This window comes from Coloeus monedula (assembly GCF_965178545.1).
Source record: "Coloeus monedula genome assembly, chromosome: 3".
Classification (NCBI taxonomy): Eukaryota; Metazoa; Chordata; class Aves; order Passeriformes; family Corvidae; genus Coloeus; species Coloeus monedula.
Window position 1 is genome coordinate 101058119 of NC_138783.1, and position 19963 is coordinate 101078081.

Here is a 19963-nt window from a genome sequence, read left to right on the forward strand (position 1 = left end):
AGCTTATTAGACTCTGGTTTACAACACTTAGCATAGTTATTCTGCAGAAGTCAATACTTTCCATAGCTGAGATGGAGATCAAATACCTCCAATTAATGCAAAATTCAAATTAGTCTTGGACTGTGGTACTACAACTGGCATCTCAATAATGAACCAAGCACAGGAGGAAGTGGGTTTGTTAATGTACCATCACAGAAAGCTTTGAGCATTCATCTAATGTCTTCTGGGATCATGTTTATATTTCTTGAAATACACCCCCAACATACTGAATGGCACAAGAATATCTGATGCAGCAAGCTGTGGAAGCGTGAGCTGCAGAATCTTTTTAGTTGATGTATTTCGAGGTGGATAACCTTAAAAATCAATAGTGTCTGCAGCACCACTCAGAATCCTGATGGACTGCTCCTCGCTGATCCTCTTGCTTAGGCTGTGAATAACTGATGCCTGCTGCAGATCCTCAGCACCAGCTGAGGCAAGGGCTGGAGCATCCAGTAGCAGGGCTGCTCTTATGAGCAAATCTCTGTCTGCTCTTAGAATTTTTTATGTGAAGTGCAGCTGTTGATGGGGGGTTTTGGGGATAGTTTTGGGGTTTTTGTTTTTTAAAACAGACTACACAAGTGCTAGATGACAAAGTACAGCAGGGAAGTAGTTTTCAAAGGCTCAAGCAGTATTTTCAAGTTGCTTGTAAATACGGCATTTTCTCTTTGGAGATAGAAGGTACTTTCTGTTTGGGCTTGTAGTGCCCCAATTACAAAAATGGAAGCAGCTATTAGGAAAAAAATGATTAAGTAGATTATCTTAACTTTGCGGGAAGTTAACTTTATGGGGCTATTGTCTAAGAGATGTGAAAAATGCAGTTTTGTCTTCTCTACCCAAACAAAGTTCTCAAGTTGAAATAGATAGTTTTTAAAATACTGGTGACACCTCAGAAGTTGTCTCATTAGAAAGCCAAAATGTTTGAATATCTAGAAGCACAAATCATAAATAGGAATTTATGGGGAGGAGGTGCCGGGGAGGTCTTGAAGATGGATTTCTTAAAGGGTCTGCATATAATTCTCTGGGTTTTCTAACAGTTCATTGGAAAAACAAAATAGAAAATTATCTAAAATAAACTGACAAAAGCTGGAGGAACAGGAGGAGGAGGAAGAGAATGAAGCATCAGATGTGTTGCTCTAGCTAGTAAAAAAAACAATTACTCTCTTTGCTGACCTCACCTTATGCATACAGCAGGATAGCACAGAGATATTCTCTTGCTCTCCTGTTTTTGTAAGGAAGTAGCTTCTGCTGGCTCTGATCATATGCATAAAATGACAGCATGCTACTCTTAGGCAGACTGAATCTAGTGATAGGGATAGAAAGCTTCTTTGAAGAAAAGCCCTAGAAAAATCCACTAACAGAAATAGATTGCCACTGAGAGTTTACTGAGATTTTGCTGCTCTTCTGTGTATCAGTAATGAAGCAGACCATGGAGAGAAAGTAAACTGATGTCATGCCCAAGGTATATGTGCTGGGGAAAGATCAGAGAAGTGCATGTCATTGATGCTGAAAATAGATTCTGAATGATACCTTTCTCCTTATGGACTGCCTGTTTGGAGTTCTTCAGGGAGTTGTATTTGCAGATGGAAAAGGGACAGGTGGTGAGAGCAACAATGCTGGTTGCATGGTATGTCCCTTAACTCTCATGTTATAATGTATTATATGTAAAATTATCGAACATATGTGAAAATTACTTGACTTTCTTATTGTTAATTATGAGGACACCAACTGAAGATACCACCTAGGGCTGTAGGGATATTTGCCTCTCTGATATGCATTTTGCAGTTCTTAGGTTGGGCACCTAGTTGTTACCCTTCTCAGAGCCTGTGCCCTCTCTGCAGGTGGGGTTGGGACTTGGCTCCCTCCATTTGTCTGCTGCATTTATTTACCATGAGCTAGAGTTAGTTCAGCACTTGCAGATTTACAGTCTCTTGAAAGCAGTTAACTCTTGGCCAGGCAACTTGAAACAAATATCTGAGTTCTCTCAGGACTGCAGTAAGTTGATGCCATGAGCTGAAGTCTGTCTTTGTACTGTGCTGACCAGGTATTGCTTGTTGCCTGCCGTGGTAGTTTGGTTTCCTGAAGCACATGAGTTCAGTGGATGGTGTTTGGGGTATGACACTGCAGTGGGCTGTTTGCCTGTCTGACTGGCACAGGGAATTGGTAGCTGTGATTCAGTGGGGAGCTCCAGGCATTGGGTGGAAAATGCAAAGTATGTTTTGGTTCTGACTTTGTACAGCGTCAGCTACATTTCAGTGTTTATTAATCTTATTTTTAAATCTTTATGCTATAAAACCATTACCTATTTCGTGGATATGTGATATTGGATAGCTTTCATCCATTCTATTTTCTGCTTGAAAAAACAAGTTCTTTGCCTCCAGCCATGAGAATTTTTTCTTCTAGGTATAATAAATAGGCTTTGTCATAACACTGTAGAAGAGAGTATTTAGTAATTCCATGTAAATATATTTTCTTTATATATTTTGTTTCTTTTTTTATTTGTGGCCTGGAACATTTTGAAGTGATTTCAGGTAGTTTGTCCAAGTAGCAAATACAGAGCTGTTATGTGTGCCTTAGGAAGGGAGAGGACTCAGCTCAGCTCAAAAACTTGCTTAACATGTTAGATCCCCAAATTTAACTGTGTGTCCTCTTTGTAAAAAGGCTGACAGATTCTAATTGTTGTGTTTTATGTTATGAGTAGGTCGCTACTATTATTTTTCCCTTCCAAAAATTGAAGGATGAAAAATTCAAGCACAGAAAACAAAGGCTTTATTGTCGGGCTATTTTTCTTTCATTTATGGGGTATGATTAAATGTGTACTGTCAAAAAGAGGCCTCTTTAAAGCCTGATACTATTGATTACTATTTGAGACCCGCCAGCAGCATTATTACTTAATGCATAAGAAAATCTAATAGAAAATTATTAAGTTGGTTTTTTAGTTCCTCTAGTGAGAACGTTTCAGGTATTCATCTCATATCGTTGCACAAATTGCTTGGCTCAAGTAGATACCACAAAATCATGTTTTAATGATTTTTTTCCTTTTTCCATCTTTTATGTTTTTTCACAGTCACATGACACAATCAGCCACATTTGAAGACCCTCGAATAGAGAGCTGCCAAATAACCCCTCCAGCCCCTCGGAAAGTGGAAATGAGGAGGGATCCTGTGCTAGGATTTGGGTTTGTGGCTGGTAGTGAAAAGCCAGTTGTTGTACGCTCAGTAACACCAGGTATGTTTTCCCCACTTGACCCCAGAAGAAAACTTCGATTTAGCCTACTAAGAAGAAATGCAGCTACAAATTTGAGAACTGTTGAAATATTCAGGCGGACAAAGTAATCACAAAAACTGAATAGAATTTTAGCCTGGTATTACCCAGTGGTTTCCTTCCTCACACTCATTTCTGAATGTTACATAAATGTGTTAGCAAAAAGGCATTTTGGAGTTATTGCTCTGAGCCATTACTGTTGTTTGCCTGAAAAAAGTTAACCCATTTCATTCAAGGAAAAGTCTTCTCCCTAGTATCTTTATATTGGTTTGCTGTCACCTTCATTATCATTGAATCAGCGTTTTCAAGAGGTATGTTGAGTTCTGAGATTAAAACATGCATATTTTTCATTCTTATCATCACTTTCCCAAGGAGAGCTACGTTTCTAAAAACAATATTTCTTTCTGAAAAGGAGGATGTTTTTGCTGGCTTTTTTTTTTTTTTTTTTTTTTTTTAATGAATGCATCTGTATAACTATATGGTTAAAAACCAGGTCAAAATATATCCCTAAACATCTTACCTGCAGTGAAAATTAGTGAGGTTTTTGATATTTTTGAAGTCATGAGAGACCAGACCTGGGACTAATCTGTCTCTCGAATAGCAGGCTCCTGCTCTCTATGCTTAAAAGTTCAGTTGTTACATAAAATTGCTGGGGGGCCAAGGGCAGGGATTTGACTTTGCTCTTGTTCAATACGTTCTCCAGAACCCCCACAGAGAGCAGAGGAGAGGCAAAATCGACTTTGTGAAGTTCTGATGTCATTTACCCACGTGTGTGCATTGATTACATTTGTATTGCTTTCACATGAAGTGAGCAGTGTAACTAATATTTGAATCAGATCCAGACAGCTTATTTCTCTCAACTTGGCATTATTAATGTAGTTTTATGTTCAAATTTGGAAAATGTGTTTACTATGTTCTGTTCCAAGTGAATAGCAGGAAATACGAGCTCAGGACAACATTCTCATACATGGATTAGTATCCATTTATGTGTGATACAGAAGTGGAGTAAACTTTTCAAAGCAAACAGAGGACAGGATCAGCATTAGCTCAGTTGAATGAGTTTGCTTTGATGCTGAAACATCTTTTAAGACTTTATCTTCATAGTGGTAATATTATTCTGCTTTTTATGTATCATCATTGCAGAGTTTAAAGACAAAGACCAGAGAGGATATATCTTTTCATTAGGAACTGTGAAGCCACATCATCTTCTGGGCATGTAATTGTGCTGAGAAAGAAAGTAATATGTGCATTTTATAAAGTACAATGCACTCAATATGTATTTCAGCAGTGCCAGAATCCAAACCGCACAGACATATACATGACTGATTGTCTATTCAGACTAATGATAAATATTCATGTCTAAGTGAAAGTGGCAGTGCTTCTGGATGTATCTGTGTTCATCAGGTGGTAGGAATCCAGCAGAAAAGAGACTCAGGAGGCTGGAGGTATAAAAACTTACTGCCTTCAATTGAAGAAAACAGGTTTGTTTTGCCTAGAACAGAAAAGTCAGAGGAGAGGCCTGTGAATGACATTCAAATATGTAAGTGATGTTTCATAGGAAAGAGGAATAAGATGTTCTTTGGTGTTACTTTGCCTGGAACAGGAAACAATGTGTTACAGCCAGGGAAATCTGGTATGCTTACCATGGAAGAAGACTTCCTGGTCTTAACTGTAGATAAACAGGATCATTTGTTCACAGGAAAAGGAATCCTCAGGGTGGTCTTAGAAAATATCAGACAAATATTGATCAAGGATGAATAAAATATGGTTGAATACACGTTAAAGCATGTGTTAGCCCATGGCTCATGGGTCCTTTTGACCCTTCAGAAAACTGAGCCTTTATTTTAGGTGGGTAGACATGGGTTTAGAACTTGAGGAACTTCATTAGAAGTTGCTAAGCCACTAGTTTGCAAGATTTTCCTGGTGAGGGAGTACTGGTAATGTCAGAAATAGTGTTAGTGAAAAACTGTCATTAAGTGAAGAAAAAATACACTTGTAGTATGTGAACAACAGTGTGTCTGTGCATTTACAATGGTGTGCTAACCTGTGCTCTTTTTTTTTTTTTTTTTTTTTTCTCTCCATTTGTCTGCAGGCGGCCCCTCTGAAGGAAAGCTTATACCAGGGGATCAGATCATAATGATTAATGATGAGCCAGTCAGCACTGCTCCAAGGGAGAGAGTCATTGACCTTGTCAGGTAGTTGATGTCCTGTCACTTAAACTACGAACCCTGTGACGTATTGCCTGTGCAGTCATTCAGTAGTACAGCAAGTCTTGCCTTCTCATGGCTGAGAAAAGGGAAAATAATGTTGCTTTAGTTATAATGACGAATGATCAATTATTTTAGTATTGAAATGAAGCGTCCTCTTAAAATGTCATCTGGGTAGCTGAAAAAGTCTAAAAAAATCCAGGAATAGCTCCAAAGTACTTGGGTGTTAAAAGAGGAATAGTATGCTCCTGGTATTTATTTTTGGTATGGGTTGTTGAAAAGATTATTCCTAGAGCATGGAAGCTCCAGCCACTGTTACATTACTGTTCATTTTTCACATGAAGAAAGTTAAGTCAGGTTTGTCTTATGTGAAGAATAAAGAAAACTTGGTAGGGTGATTTTTGAGAGTGAATGAATGCATATAAATATATAGGGAAGCTCAAAAAGTGTTTAGGTGGAATTCAGGTAGGTGAGTTCGTGTAAAAGAGAGAAGACAGAAAATGCGACCAGAAAAGTGACTGTGGATAGTACAGGAAAGGAGAAATGTCAGTATCTGTAATGGGTTGGAAGGAAAGGAAGAACAGTGACTGACAGATGCTAAAGATGTAGAAAAATATGTATTGTGGTTCATATAATAAACTTTGCTTTTGGAGTAACAAGAAATGTTAGTGCATTGCGCGGGAAAATGGCAAGTAACTAAAAGATTAAACACAAAACTTAATAATTTAAATTCCAGTATCCTGGTTGTGGTACGCCAGTTTTGTTTCTGTATTCTCCTTCCCATTGGTGTAAACTCTGAATTGGTGGGTCTTCTTGATTCCTGAGAGATGGTCAGGTTTTAATGGTACAGGTACCTCTCCCCAAAACTTGTGGCTATCAGTGTTTTCAGTGTCACACATGTAATTTTGAAAAGTCACATTTGTTTACAGAAATTTGGGCAGGAAGTGCCACAACAGTCATACTTCTGCAGGTGACAAATTGAGCAGACGGGTGTTCATTTGCTGAGGATTCAGCTGTAAGGAAAAATTCCAAAAATGATGCAGAAATGGTATAAAAATGCCAGCAATGCTGATACCTTCATCTGTGTTAGGTGGGACTAAACAAAATATATTTTCAGAAAAATTTTTTTAAAAAGTGTTAACCTGCAAGTCAACTAACAAACACAATTTGCTAAGAGCTTCTTGTGATGAGTAGACTCCATGAACTGAAGGAACTGTCCTGCTCTTAATAACTGTCTTGTGCTCTGTGTTGACCACCTGCATAAGCCTCAAAAATGGGTCTTACACTCATTTTTGATGTCTTTGTTTCTTTATAAAGCAATAATATTTCCTTCTTTATTCTTTCCCTTACTCTTTGACATTAAGCAAAGTTAGGATCTCTGTCTCATTTTCTGCTTCCAGCAATATGTAGGAATAATAACAAGGAAAATAAACTGATTAGTCCTGAGACAAACTGAATTTATTGTGTAGCTGATTCTCTGTCTGCCTTCAAACAAGAATAAGAATATCACCTTTCCCAATTACACTGACTACATAGGTAGTGTCAAATTAAGTGTTGTTTCATTCCAGGGAAAGCTTTAGGTGATGATTTTCTTACAGTGTCATTCTACCTCTGCTCTCAGAATCTGTCTGCTGTTGGGATTTTGATAGAGACTCATTCTTTGATGAAATTTGGAGTGAAATATATTGAGGTTGTATGTTACAGCATTTGAAAACAAGAGCTTTCTTTTCATGCCAGTGGGGATGCCTGGAATGATTAGACACTGTCAGTGTGCAGTCCTGACACCACAGCAGAAGCAGTTCTTTACATCAATGAAATAGTGAATCTCTTCTGTATAATTGAAGGTTTTCATATGGGTTAGATACATCTGCAACTTTTCAACACATCTGCATTTTTCAATGTGCGTGGGAGAAGTTTTGAAATCTTGTTTTCCTGCAGGTAGCAGCATGTCAGTGGTCAGCAGTGAATATGTTTTAAATGTATAGGTTATGCAAATGGGCATAATCACAAAATCATAGAAGAACTGAGAGGAGATTTCTGGAGGCCATCCAGTCTAACCTCTTGCTCCAGGCCAGGTAGTGTCAAAGTTAAACGTGGCCGCTCAGCACTTGCCAAATCAAGTCTTTAGTATCTCCAAATATGGAGATTTCCCAACCACACTGGGTAGGTATTTCTGTTCTTAACCAGTGGCCTTTCAAAAACACATGAGCCAGCTTGACATCAGCCTTAGATGCATCCCATCTAGGCCCATAGACTTGTGTCACTCTTACCTAAGCAATCCCTAATTCAGCCTTTGTCTAACTTCGTTCCCTAAATTCTGTCACTGAGTGCAGGGACGAGGGTGGCAGACCTTGCCACTAAAGGCCAAAACCAAGAAAGCATTGAGCATCTGAGCTTGTTCAGTGTCCTTCATCAGGTTTCCCTCTCCGTTTAGCAGCAAGTTCGTATTTCCCTTGGCTTTCACTGCTATTGTAGTTATAGAGACCCTTCTTGTTATTCTTCATCCATCCTGGATAAGTTTCAGGACCAGATGAGCTTTGCAAACCCCATCCCTGACTGGCCAGGTACAGCTTCTCTGTTTCTCCACAGTAACCTGTCTCCATTTCCATCTCTGATTTCCTTCATTTTGCCCTTGGTCTTGTTCAGGCTGTCCCTGTGGAGCCACACTGGTGTCCTGCTATGCCTGCCTGCTTCCTTGCAGATTGGAACAGACCATTCTGGCACCTGGATGTGGCCCTCTGTGAAGATAACCCAGCTCTACTGGGCTCTGGCCTTTCAGAGCTGCATCCCACAAAACCCTGTTTACCAGTGCCCTGAACAAGCTTCAGTCTTATTTTAGACTGGACTCCTCTTCCTCCTTTCCTTCAGGATCTTACACTGTATCATCTTGTGGTCACTGCAGCACATTAATGAGAAATTGATATTCCAACATTATTTTTTTCTGATTACATCGTCTCTTGCTGATGAGGTATAACAAGGTATGTTTTATATTCATGATGTGAAATACAGTGGCTATTTTTATGCATCTTTCCCTCAAAGCTTTTGTAAAATCAAGAAACAATTTGTTGTTATAATTGCAGAGAGTGTGGAAAAAATTAATCTACTTTCAAAATACTGACATAAAGAGTATAGCATGTCAAATAGGAAAAAAAGACAAATGGCATGAGAAAAGAAAAAGGCAGATTTCACAACCAGAAGAGCACCAAACTTCACCAGAATTAGGAAAGCCCAAAACTTTCAAGCAAAATATACACAAATGTTAGATGTGAAGTCAACCTTGAATGTTAAACAGCATTTTTAATGTAACAGAATATTTAATTGTTTTCCAAGAAAACATTGTCAGAACATTAACTTATGAAAAGAGTTATGAGATTGAAGGAAAAGAAAATGGAAAAGGTAATTTCTGCTGCAATCCATATTAAAAAAAAAAAGTCCACCAAAAAGGGTATCTGAAAAAAGTCAGTTAAGTCTTTTTTCATTAGAAAAAAGCATATTCTTAAAGCAATAAATTTGCTTTATTTCTAAACTTCCCACAACATAAATCACACTAATTTCTTTTAGATCATTTGTTTTTCTTCAGCCCTATTCCTAACAGCTCCAAATTCATTGTCTGTTACTCCTACAGGATTAGAAGTAGATAAACAGGTGTTTCAAGAAAGTCCCTTTTGTGTAATGGTTATACTACAGGCAAATCAAGAAGTTAAATGCAATGCATAATAAAGAAATTCTCCCATCAGCTTTTTATTGCATTGTAATATTTTCATTATGCGTGGGCTTTTTTAACATTCATTACTGAAAATAATCTTGCTTAAGTAGAAAACTGTTATAGCCACTTCTGCCAACTCCCGAGGGTACTGAGCAGGAACCTGGTGAAAGATTTTGGTTTGTTTTTTAAGAATTGAGGGATACTCTTTTATCCTAGGAAGTCTCAGGTCTGGGATATTCATTATCTATATCCCCTGTAGGTCATTCTGATCCATTGAATTCTTTTGGCTCTGCTTTACGGGCAACACTTGATTAGTGTTCAAGTCATCCTTTGAAAGCCAGGGTTGCAGAAATAGGAATACAGTATGGTTTGCAGACAAAATCCATTTGGACTCATTATTTCTGGATGCTGTTCAATGGCTTTTGCACCATAATGTGTTCACCTGAGGTATTTCCAGCACAAACTCAGAAGTCATGTTTATGGTTTCCCTAACAAAGAGAGGTCAGTTTTATGAATGTCGCTTATGGCTGTGGTCAAGATGTATTCCATTCAAGACAAAAAGTTATAGAAGTTCAAAAAGAGGAAGAAACAAGATCACTTTTCTAAATGTAAGCTTCAAGTCGAGGCAAGGAGCAAGCAAACAGAATACAAAAGATGTATTTGAAGTGCAGTCAGTTCAAAATTTATCAGGAGCTATTTATGTTGGTTTTATTTTGCTGCTGATACAGATTCTGTGAGTTAAAGCTTTTCACACATACTTAACAATAAGTACTTTGAGATAACATTAAAGTCATGGCAAAATGGAGCAATTTTTTCCTTATTAAAAGGTGAGCAACAATGCAACACTGATGTATTAGAAGGTACGTTAATGTAAGGTAGCAATTAATCGGTTGCTCAGAGGTGCATGTATTTTATTATCATTGGTTAATGTTACATTTATATCTTTTTAAGAATCAGCTTAACCCACCCTTTTTGTTGAAACAAAGAAATACATCTAACAATATGCCTTATTAGATTTATAGGCAATTTCTTGTTTATCTGACTTGTTTATCTTAGATTAGTGATCAATGACTTGTTTATCTTAGATTGCACTGAGTAGGCATTGGTCTACAAGGATCCCAACATATGTACGCTGTCTTTTTATTTAGCAAAGTATTTTACTGAAATTTTAAGTGACACACAAGTGTACTGCTTGCTCCATAAACCAAACAGTGAGTAGGGCATGGTAGTGGTATTTTGTTCACACTTTAATTAAGACAGTTATCCAGGCAACCATCCAGAAGAAACTGGCATCTGAAGAGGGTGATCCATCTGAGATACTTGTTTTGGAAAAAAACTACCATGTTGCAGAAAACTTTATTTATACATTGACTAAAGAAGAAGAACAGAAAAGTGTTTAGAGCAGAAACCTGACTTCTAGGTTGCTAAATTAGGCTAGATTAGTCCATTCCTTGCAACTGTAACAGCAGTAAATTAGTTTCGATGTCCTGTGCAATTCCACTAAAAGACTTAAGTTCCAAAGTGAGAAATGAAAAAGGTGAAAGTCATTAAAGGATTTTCTTTCTTGTTGGTTCTATTTTCTATTTAAAAGAGATGACTCAAAAATCTCTCTGAAATAGCTCTTGCTTTGGCAAGTTAATGTCACAGCAAGTTTTCATCAAGAGGATCTAGAGGATTCTTTCAATTCTGCAGTAGAATTTATGTTTTAATTGTGTATTGCCATAAGACTGGAGAGAAGGAACCCTCCAGGATTTTAGGCTGCATGTTGCATTTTAAGTGCAAACATGAATTTAATCGATACTGACCCTCCTCACCATCATTGTGAAATGGATGAGGATTCTGTCGCTCCCATTTGCCTCTGTGTATGTCAGGGAACCACTTTTCCTACTCTGCATCCTCAGAGCTAAATGCAAGTGTAAAAGGGAGCTCAGTGACAGTGCCTGTCATCGTCATCATCTCACAGCAGCTGAAAATGCCACTTTTCAAATGTTTCTGGATCTAGTTTAGACAGTTTCTTATATTGGATCAGGTAATTTTGGTGGACTTACTATTAAAGATATTCTTTCTTCATCAACATCATACAGAAAAAATCCAGCATATTAAGCTATTAGCTATGATACTGCATAGCAACCATGAACCTTGAAAACTGCTTTTTGAAAAACCAGTCATGCAGACATTTTAATTTGAAGGTACTCCATTATACTCCCAGTTCAGTGTATAAATCCAGAGGCTGTACCCCCTTTGTGTCAGGCCCTGATTGATGAATTGCTAGTGTTTTAGGTTTTAAACACACAGTGGTGAACAAAGGGACAAAATGTTGGACCAAGTGATCTGTAAGAATTTTACAAGTGCCATCAATGGAGATAAGCTTTCTGCCAGGGCATTTAATTAGCTACATCTGATCAGCTAGCCTATGCAGGGAGCTCAGAGGCAAGACGTTAGAAGTCAGTTCCTGTCAGTCTTGAGGGGTGATGTTAGATATGTATCTTCTACCTTTTGAGGTGTTTTTGCAATGTAATACAGAGATAACTGAATCACACTTCAAATTAGCTCTGAATCTGTTAGAGCACACATTTAATACTGTCTCATTTATCTTCTTTTCTTGCATGTTGTGGTGCTTCTTGTTCTTGAGCTAATATATTGAGGGCTAATTCAGGTCTCTCCAGATTTTAATTACTAATCTGCAATAACACTTCAAAAATGCCTGCCCACCTTTTCAAAGGCCTGTAAGAGCTGAAAGCTGTATAGAGATATTACTTGTTATTGTTAAAATCAATACCAACTATGGATATTGTTCTCTTTTAAATCCATTGTATCTCTGTGTCTTGAGTGTCTTTATGATGTTGTATCCCATATTGCTGCTTATGCCCAGAAATTAATTTTGTGCCTTTTTGTGCCTTTAAACTGAGCCTGAGAGGGGGGAGAGAAAAAAACCCAGCAAAACTTTCAAAGCAGTTTTGTTTCAAGGACACACAGATATACAGACTCCTCTGCGTTTTTCTGCAGCCGTGAGGGAGTGAAGAAGCACCCTGCTTGCTTTTTTCAGCCATTTTTTTTGGGTTTTCTTTCCCTCCGGAGAGTTCAACTTTGTTTTCCTGGGACTTTGATTTTTTTCCCTTCTTCTTTTCTGGACTGTTTCAACATCAGAACACATCAGGAGGATTTTTTTTTTTCGTCAAGGCCCCAGAGGAGGGCCCACCCCATCCCAGCTCCAAGGAGGAGGGGAGAGGCTACCTACAGAAGGACTCTGAACTTTTCCCAGATTTTCTCTCCACAGCGAGAGGTTTTATTATTTAGCATTATTGTCCTTTTCCTGTGTGTTTGTTAAATAAATAGTTTTTATCTCTTTCACTTTCCTCCAAGGAAAAAATTATTTTTTTTTCCCGAACCTGGTGGGGGAGGGCTGGTTATAACCTGCCTTCTATCAGAGGATATTTTCCTCCAAATTTGTCCAAACCAGCACACTCTGAAAGCATCCAGTGTCATATCCTTTCTTGTTCTTAGCAGAAAGTTGACTGACATGATTTAGAAAGGTTTGGCCTTGATAATTCACATGTTCTGAATGCTGAGATCTTTATTTGTTAAGTAAACTTAATTTTCTCTTTGTATTAACCATGCTGAATGGCCCCCGGAGTTGGCAAGTATAGGCCCTTTTTGAAATTTCAAGGCTTGATGTGTCATCTGGTTGAAAAGTTTTGTCATCATCTCACTCTGTTCTCTAGAAAAAGGAGTCAGCCATGATGAATTTCAGGTCAGCTGTTCCCTAACAAGTTGCTTATGGAATGTAAGGGTATGAATGGAGATGTGGAATGGCTGTGCCCAAAACACAAGTAACTGTACTGAATGCCTTCTTCAGATGTGAACCAGCAAATGTTGCTCTCATTAGCTTGTTCTGACAAGCTTATTGCTTCTCATCCAGTTAAACAAAAATGTTGGCTTGTCCGAATGGAAGATTTGCTCGAAAGCCGGATGCACTGATGTGACTGTTTCAGAGTAATTGTTTCCATGTAAAGTCGTACAAAGGAACACCCAGCTTTGAGTTTATTATGAATTAATGCTTCCATGTGATAGATTATCTCTATATTGCATGCTCTGCAATGGATGTTCATCCTTTGTGCTGTTTATACAAGCCCCATGCATCAACGGATTACATCCAGTTGGAATATGCAGCAAGAGGTACCTAAAAATCTCATGTCCTATGTTTGGGGTGGAGAAGGTGAGAGAGTAGTTGTCAAACAACCGAAATCTCATGGTTTCTCTTTCCCAACTGCATTATATGTCTCTCTCCTTTGAAATGACATTTCCAAATCGTCTATGACAATGTTGGGCAAGCCGGCCCTTCACATTGTGCTGTTTGTACTTGAATGTTCTGTGGATGCCTTGAAGACATTACAGCAGGACAGCTACATTTACACAGGTGTATACACTATGAAATTTGATCAGCAGAAAGTAGCAACCAGGGAGAAACACAAGGCATAGACAGCTTCAGGAGCTGTTTGGGAAATGCCAGTCTGCGTGAAACAGTTTCTGGGACTGGAGAAGCAGTATAGGCTGACAGGAGAGGATTGTGCCATGCTCTTGGGGCTGCCAGCTGTGAGTGGCTGTGAAGTATGAAGATGACAGAGATGCCTTCACCACTGCATGCACAGAACTCACAAAGCAACTCTGTCCTTCCAGAAGTGTCTGTCTGCCCTCACTGGGAAGTTTACAACACCCTTATCCTGCTAGTCAGTTGCTGACTGATTCAGCATGTACTTGTCAGTTAATGAAGCTATTGTAAGGGCAAAACACAGCCATTTCTGAGAAGACATGATGGTTGTGGGCCTGTGATGCTTTGGGAAGGCTTTCACGATGTGGCTTTTCACAGTGTGGCATCATCATTCCCTCTTTTCTTGAGCCAGTGCTTGCTGTATGAATCACAGAAATTAACTGGTTTTTATCTGCTACCGAAATAGCTTCAGGATGACAGAGAAGTAGTTCTTTAAAATACTGAAATGTAGATTGCATTGTCAATAAAGTGGCTTGTAGTTGCTATGAATTATACCAAAATTATGTCTTTTGATAGAAAGATGGCAAAGGTGATGTCAAGACCTGAGGCAAACATGATATTTTTATGGTTTTGTAAGTTGATCCTTGGAGATTGCTGTCAGCTACAGCTGCCTTGTATGAGGGAAAGGCAGAAAGATTTAAATCGCCTCTTTATAAGGAATGCTGTTTTGAAGGCAGCAGTTTTATGTGCACCAGTGTTCATGGGAGGTAAAAGGTAATTTAAACTGTTGAGAGAGAAGGGTGAAAGGACTGTGACCAATTTGCAATGTTTTGTATATTTCCCTGGGATGGGAAGGAAGGAAGGAGAGTGACTGTAAATGAGTAAAACCCTACTCAGAGCAAAATGTCATGGAGACGTCTTGGTACTTCATGGCCCATTGCTATAACATGTAATTTTAATGAATTGTGTAATGGGAAGCTGACTCAGGAGTCCCTGCAGATGACAAGATTTTTCTCTAACTCTGTGGCATGCTGATGCTGTGTCTTCCTGATTCTCAATTTTCACTTTCACAATTCTGTGTACTTCCCAGATGACATTTAGTCTATAAAGTAAAATAAAATGAAGAATGGTGCCTCCTGAAATTGTGTGCATCCATAAAGTGGCTGTCCCTCAGAACATTAGGGTCCACTTTCAGTGGCTACCTCTACACTTCCATTTCATATTCCTGCTCTGATGGCAGTGTTTCCTTTCAATCAGCCAAAAATTTGTTAGGGATGTCAGTGCTTGAAACCTGGAACCAGTAGTTTGTCTAAGAAACTCACAAAAAATAGTAGAAATGAGAAAGTGAATACTTAATATTTAAACTAGATTGGAAGGAGCAAAGGGACAAAAACAAACTTGCCAGTGATAAGCAATGGGATGGCATGCCAGAACTTGAGAAACTGAGTACTAGAGAGGACTCCTAATCTGTTTCACGAGGTGTCGACTACAGTGAACCACACTTGAAGTGTTTCTATACCAACACACACTGCATGAGGAACAAACAAGAGGAGCCCAAAGCTTTGGCCCCATTCCAGAGTTACAACATCATTGGCATAAGTGAAAACCTGGTGTGTCCTGGGACTGGAGTGCCATGTTGGATGCTTACAGGCTCTTCAGGAGGGATAGGCAGGGCAGAGGAGGTGGAAGGGGTGGTGGATGTAATGGAGAGGCTGAAATCTATGGAGCTTGCAGTTGACAATGGCACAGTTGAGAGCCTCTAGGTAAGGATTAAGGGACAAGTAAATAATGTGGATGTCATCATGGGAGCCTGCTATAGACCACCTAACTAGGATGATGATGTCAATGTATTATTCTTCAAGGAGCTTTGGACACTTCCAAATTAACTGCCCTTGTCCTTATGGGTGACTTCAACTGGCCAGATGTTAACTGGGAACATGACACAGCTGACACAGACAGGTCTAGAAGATTCCTAAAACAACTGGATGATAACTTCATGTACAGATACTTAGAGAGCTGACCAAGAAAGACACCCTCCTTGATTTGTTGCTTCTTAACAGAGAGGGTCTCATGAGCAAAATAATGATTGGCAACCATCTTGCCCACAGTGACCACAAAGCAATTGAGTTTAAAATCTCTGTTCACAAGAGGAAAAGTGCCAGGAAAACCTCAACTCTGGAAATGAGGAGAGCAGATTTTAGGCTGCTCAGGGAACTAGCAAGTAAAGTTCTCTGGGGAAACACTTTTGAAGGTGCTAGGGTCCATCAGTGCTTATCACTTTCTAAGCACCACCTCCTAAAGGCCTGTGAGCAGGCAATGTCAAAATGTTGGAAGTCAGGTAGGCAAGGCAGAAGGCCATCTTGGCTTTCTGAGCAGGGATTGTCTTCTAAAGCTAAGGCAAAAAAGGAAGATGTATGCCCAGTGGAAGCAAGGTCACATGACATAGGAGGAATACAGAGATGCTGCTTACCACTTAGAAAGGAGAGAGAAAATCTGTGCAGCCAAAGCTCAGTTGGAATTGAAGCTGACCAGAACTGTGAGGGACAAAAAAAGTTTTTTAGAACACCTAAACGGCAAAAGACAGTGTAGAAATGACAGCAGCCTGTTACAGGAGGAGGATGATCATCTCACAAACAGGGACATGGACAAGACATTGATATTTAATGCTTTCTTTACCTTTGTCTTCAACACTGATGACTGGCTAAGGGGGTCCTAGTGCTCTGAGCTGGTGGGCCATGTCTTTGAGAGTGATAAACTCCCAGTGGACCCTGAACATGTGTAAGATTTGCTGCTCCAGCTAGATCCCTGTAAGTCTATGAGGCCTGATGGGACTCATTTGAGATATACTCCAAGAGCTGCCTGATGTCATTGCAAAGGCTCTTTCAATGATTGTTGAGCAGTCTTAAGAATCCAGAGAGGTCCCAGCTGACTGGAAGCTGGTTAATGGTGTTTTCAGGATGGGCAAGAAGGATGATCCTGGAAATTACAGACCTGTTAGTCTCACTTCAGTGAGTGGCAAAATTGTAGAAAACATTATTTTGGGAGCTATTGAAAAACACCTGAAGGACAGTACAGTCAAAGTTCAGTCAGCATGGCTTAATGAGAAGAAAGTTCTGTTTGTCAAACTTGATTTCCTTTTATGACAAGGTAACCCACCTAGTTGATCAAGGGAAGTCAGTTGATGTAATCTATTTGGATTTCAGTAAATCTTTTAAAACTGTCTTCTCACAAGATCCTTCTGGACAAATTGTCCATCACACAGTTGGATAAACACGTCATGTGATGGGTGAGCAACTGGCTCGTGGGTCAGACACAAAGGGTTATAGTGAAGGGGGTGACATCAGACTGGTGACCTGTCACTAGATGGGTTCTGCAGGGCTCCATTCTTGGCCCTGTGCTCTTCAGCAACTTCACAAACAACTTGGATGCAGGACTGGAAGGTATAGCAAGTTTGCTGATGATGCTAAATTGGGAGGATCTGTTGACTCCCTCGAAGGCAGGGAGACCCTGCAGAGAGACCTAGATAAGTCAGAGGCCTGGGCAATCACCAACTGTGTGGAGTTTAGCAAGGGTAGGTGCTGATTCTGCACCTGGGATGTGGAACCTTGGATGTACAGACAGACTGGGGAACAAGAGGCTGGAAAGAAGTGCCACAGAAGGGACCTGGGGGTCCTGGCCAGTGGAAAGTCAAACATGAGTCAGCAGTGCCCGGGCAGCCAGGAGAACCAGTGGTGTCCTGGGGGGCATCAGGCACAGCATCGCCAGCTGGGCCAGGGAGTGGATTGTCCTGCTCTGGAGTGGCCTCACCTCGTGTGCTAGGGGCAGTTTTGGGTGCCACAATATAAGGAAGACATTAAGCTATTGGAGACTGTCCAAAGGAGGGCCAGGGGGATGGTGAAGGGCCTTGAGGAAAAGCTGTATGAGGAGCTGCTGAGGGCACTTGTTCTGTTCAGCCTGGAGAAGACGAGCCTGAGGGGAGACCTCATTGCAGTCTGCAACTTCCTTGTGAGGGGAAGAGGAGGGGCAAACACTGATCTCTTCTCTGTGGTGACAGTGACAGGACCTGAGGGAATGGCCTGAAGTGGTGTCAGGGGAGGTTGCAATTCAATATAAGAATAACGTTCTTCGCCCAAAGGGTGGCCAGGCACTGGAACAGGCTCCCCAGGGAAGTGGTCACAGCACTGACCCCAACAGAGTTCAAGAAGTGTTTGGACAACACTTCGTGGCACGTGGTGTGACTCTTGAGGTGGTCCTGTGCAGGGCAAGGAGTTGGACTTCAGTGGTCCTTGTGGATCACTACCAACTCAGGCAATTCTATGTTTTTATGATTCTCTGAATACTAGTCTGATAAAACTCTCTCCAACCAAATTTCTTTTTTCTTGACAGATATCTAGATTTGTTTTGTAAAATACTTGGATATAGCTCTTAGTGTAATTGACTTTGAATTTTTCTGACTTTTTCTGTGTTTGCAAGGAGTAATTATTGATTTTTTGAAGCTTTTTAAAAAATCTGATCAAAAGGCTTAAGACTGTCATGAGCAAATCCTTTCTTTTTCCTGTTTCCCTCCAATAAGAATAATTTTGTGATTCACAGTCTCTCTTAGCAGTTGATAGTTTAATGTAGTTGGAATAGAAATGTTGTGGGGACTTCTATGTGGACTAGGGAAGTTCTAACACAGAATTAGATAATATTTTTAATTTAGCAGTAGTGCAGCCAACAAGGACTCCCAAAATTGCCAAGAGATTGAGTATCTACTTCGAACTCTACCTGATATGCCCAATCAGAAAGTTAGTTAAAAGGGAAAGAGAACAGTTTTACATATTCTGACTCATTAGTCCCCAAAGTGAGATTCTTCAATTAAATATTATCACTGATTGGGATGACTCTAGGTCACAGTGGAACGTCAAAGGAGAAAAACAGTTTCTCATTAATCTGAGACAAAAACTAGTAGAAACTAGTAGAAAATAAAAATAGCTAAAAATAAATTCATTTTCGTAACATTGAGTGCTTCAAAAGGCGGCTTAATATGATAGATTTCTCTGGGATTTATTAGTCAGCTTTTCCTTGATTTCTGATGTGACAATTGATCATCTGTAATTTATTACAGGCAGCACATGAAAAGTAGTGTAACAGAAGCATTTTAGCTACTGCTTCAGTTTTTTAGACTTTTTCCCATAGACATCATTTTCTGTTTGACTTTTTGCTTGACTTTTAACAACTTAATCTTCACAAACCTCCTGAAAGCAGCAGCAGGAAGAGGGGAAAGACGAATAGCGTATTTCAAAGCAGGTGCTTCCAAATTATGTTGGTCTTAGTCTTGCTTTGGCTTTGTTTGAGAAACAAAGAAGATGGTTCTGAGAAACCAAGAAGTTAGAATATCAAACTAGAGCCTGCAAATACCAAAGGAGAGACTGCAGAGATAAAACCAGATTGCCATCAGCCTACATTTCCCCAAAGGCATATTACTTACATATTATGTGCTGAAATGTTAATTGTTCTTTTAGATCCTCCTCATGCAGACTAAAGCTTCATACATTTTACTTACTGCACAAGGGAAAATCCCTGCAGTCCACTGTCTGTATTGTTAAATAAAGTAATTCAGTTTGATTGGAGGTTTAGTTAAAATACATTTGTTCAGTTTATAAATCAAACAAGACTTCAGGAGAGACAAAGGTCTTGTCATCTTATATCATGGAACTTACCCATTTTATGATCACTTCAGCTTTTCAGCAGGTCTGTTACTTAGAAAGCACTGTGCAAAAGAGGTAGCTCTTTTGTAGGAAGAAATTGGTTGCTACAGCAGTTTAAAATCCTTTAGGTCATCTGTATTTCATAAAAAACATTGGAGTAATGAGATGTAGTCATTACACTGAAATCTTCATTTCATAGATCATCTTTTCTGCTCAGTATTATTTTCTATGTGTCATTACATTGTGCCAGAGACTTAAAAGGAAAATATCATCTGCCTGAGTTTATCAAGAGTAATAGCAAAAACTCTCCATATTGGAAGACAATATTAAAACAATTCATTAATTGAGTTTACAGTCCAGTTTCTTTTTAATTATTTATCTTGTGTCACTTTCCTTACTGCTCAATTTTACATGGAAATTATACTTTTGTGACCAGAAATACCCTTTTGTTCTGCATTTCATCTGAAATTCTATTTGTGTTCAAAGTCTTTAATTAAATATTAGGACAACTGCGTTAGTAAAGATACTGCTTCCTTTTTCCCTTAAAAAGTATTGAAACAATTTCTTAGTG

The 19963-nt window shown here is 39.3% G+C and overlaps 1 protein-coding gene across 2 annotated transcripts in view; it reads left to right on the plus strand.

The window, feature by feature from the left end:
* FRMPD4 (FERM and PDZ domain containing 4) overlaps positions 1-19963 on the plus strand; it is a gene marked incomplete at both ends in the record, with an annotated part of 407102 nt that overhangs the window by 334422 nt on the left and 52717 nt on the right. For both annotated transcript variants that reach the window (XM_082278916.1, XM_082278917.1), the window contains 2 exons: positions 3104-3264; positions 5393-5495. In XM_082278916.1, coding sequence (XP_082135042.1) covers positions 3104-3264; positions 5393-5495 — 264 coding nt within the window. The remainder of the gene's footprint in view (positions 1-3103; positions 3265-5392; positions 5496-19963) is intronic.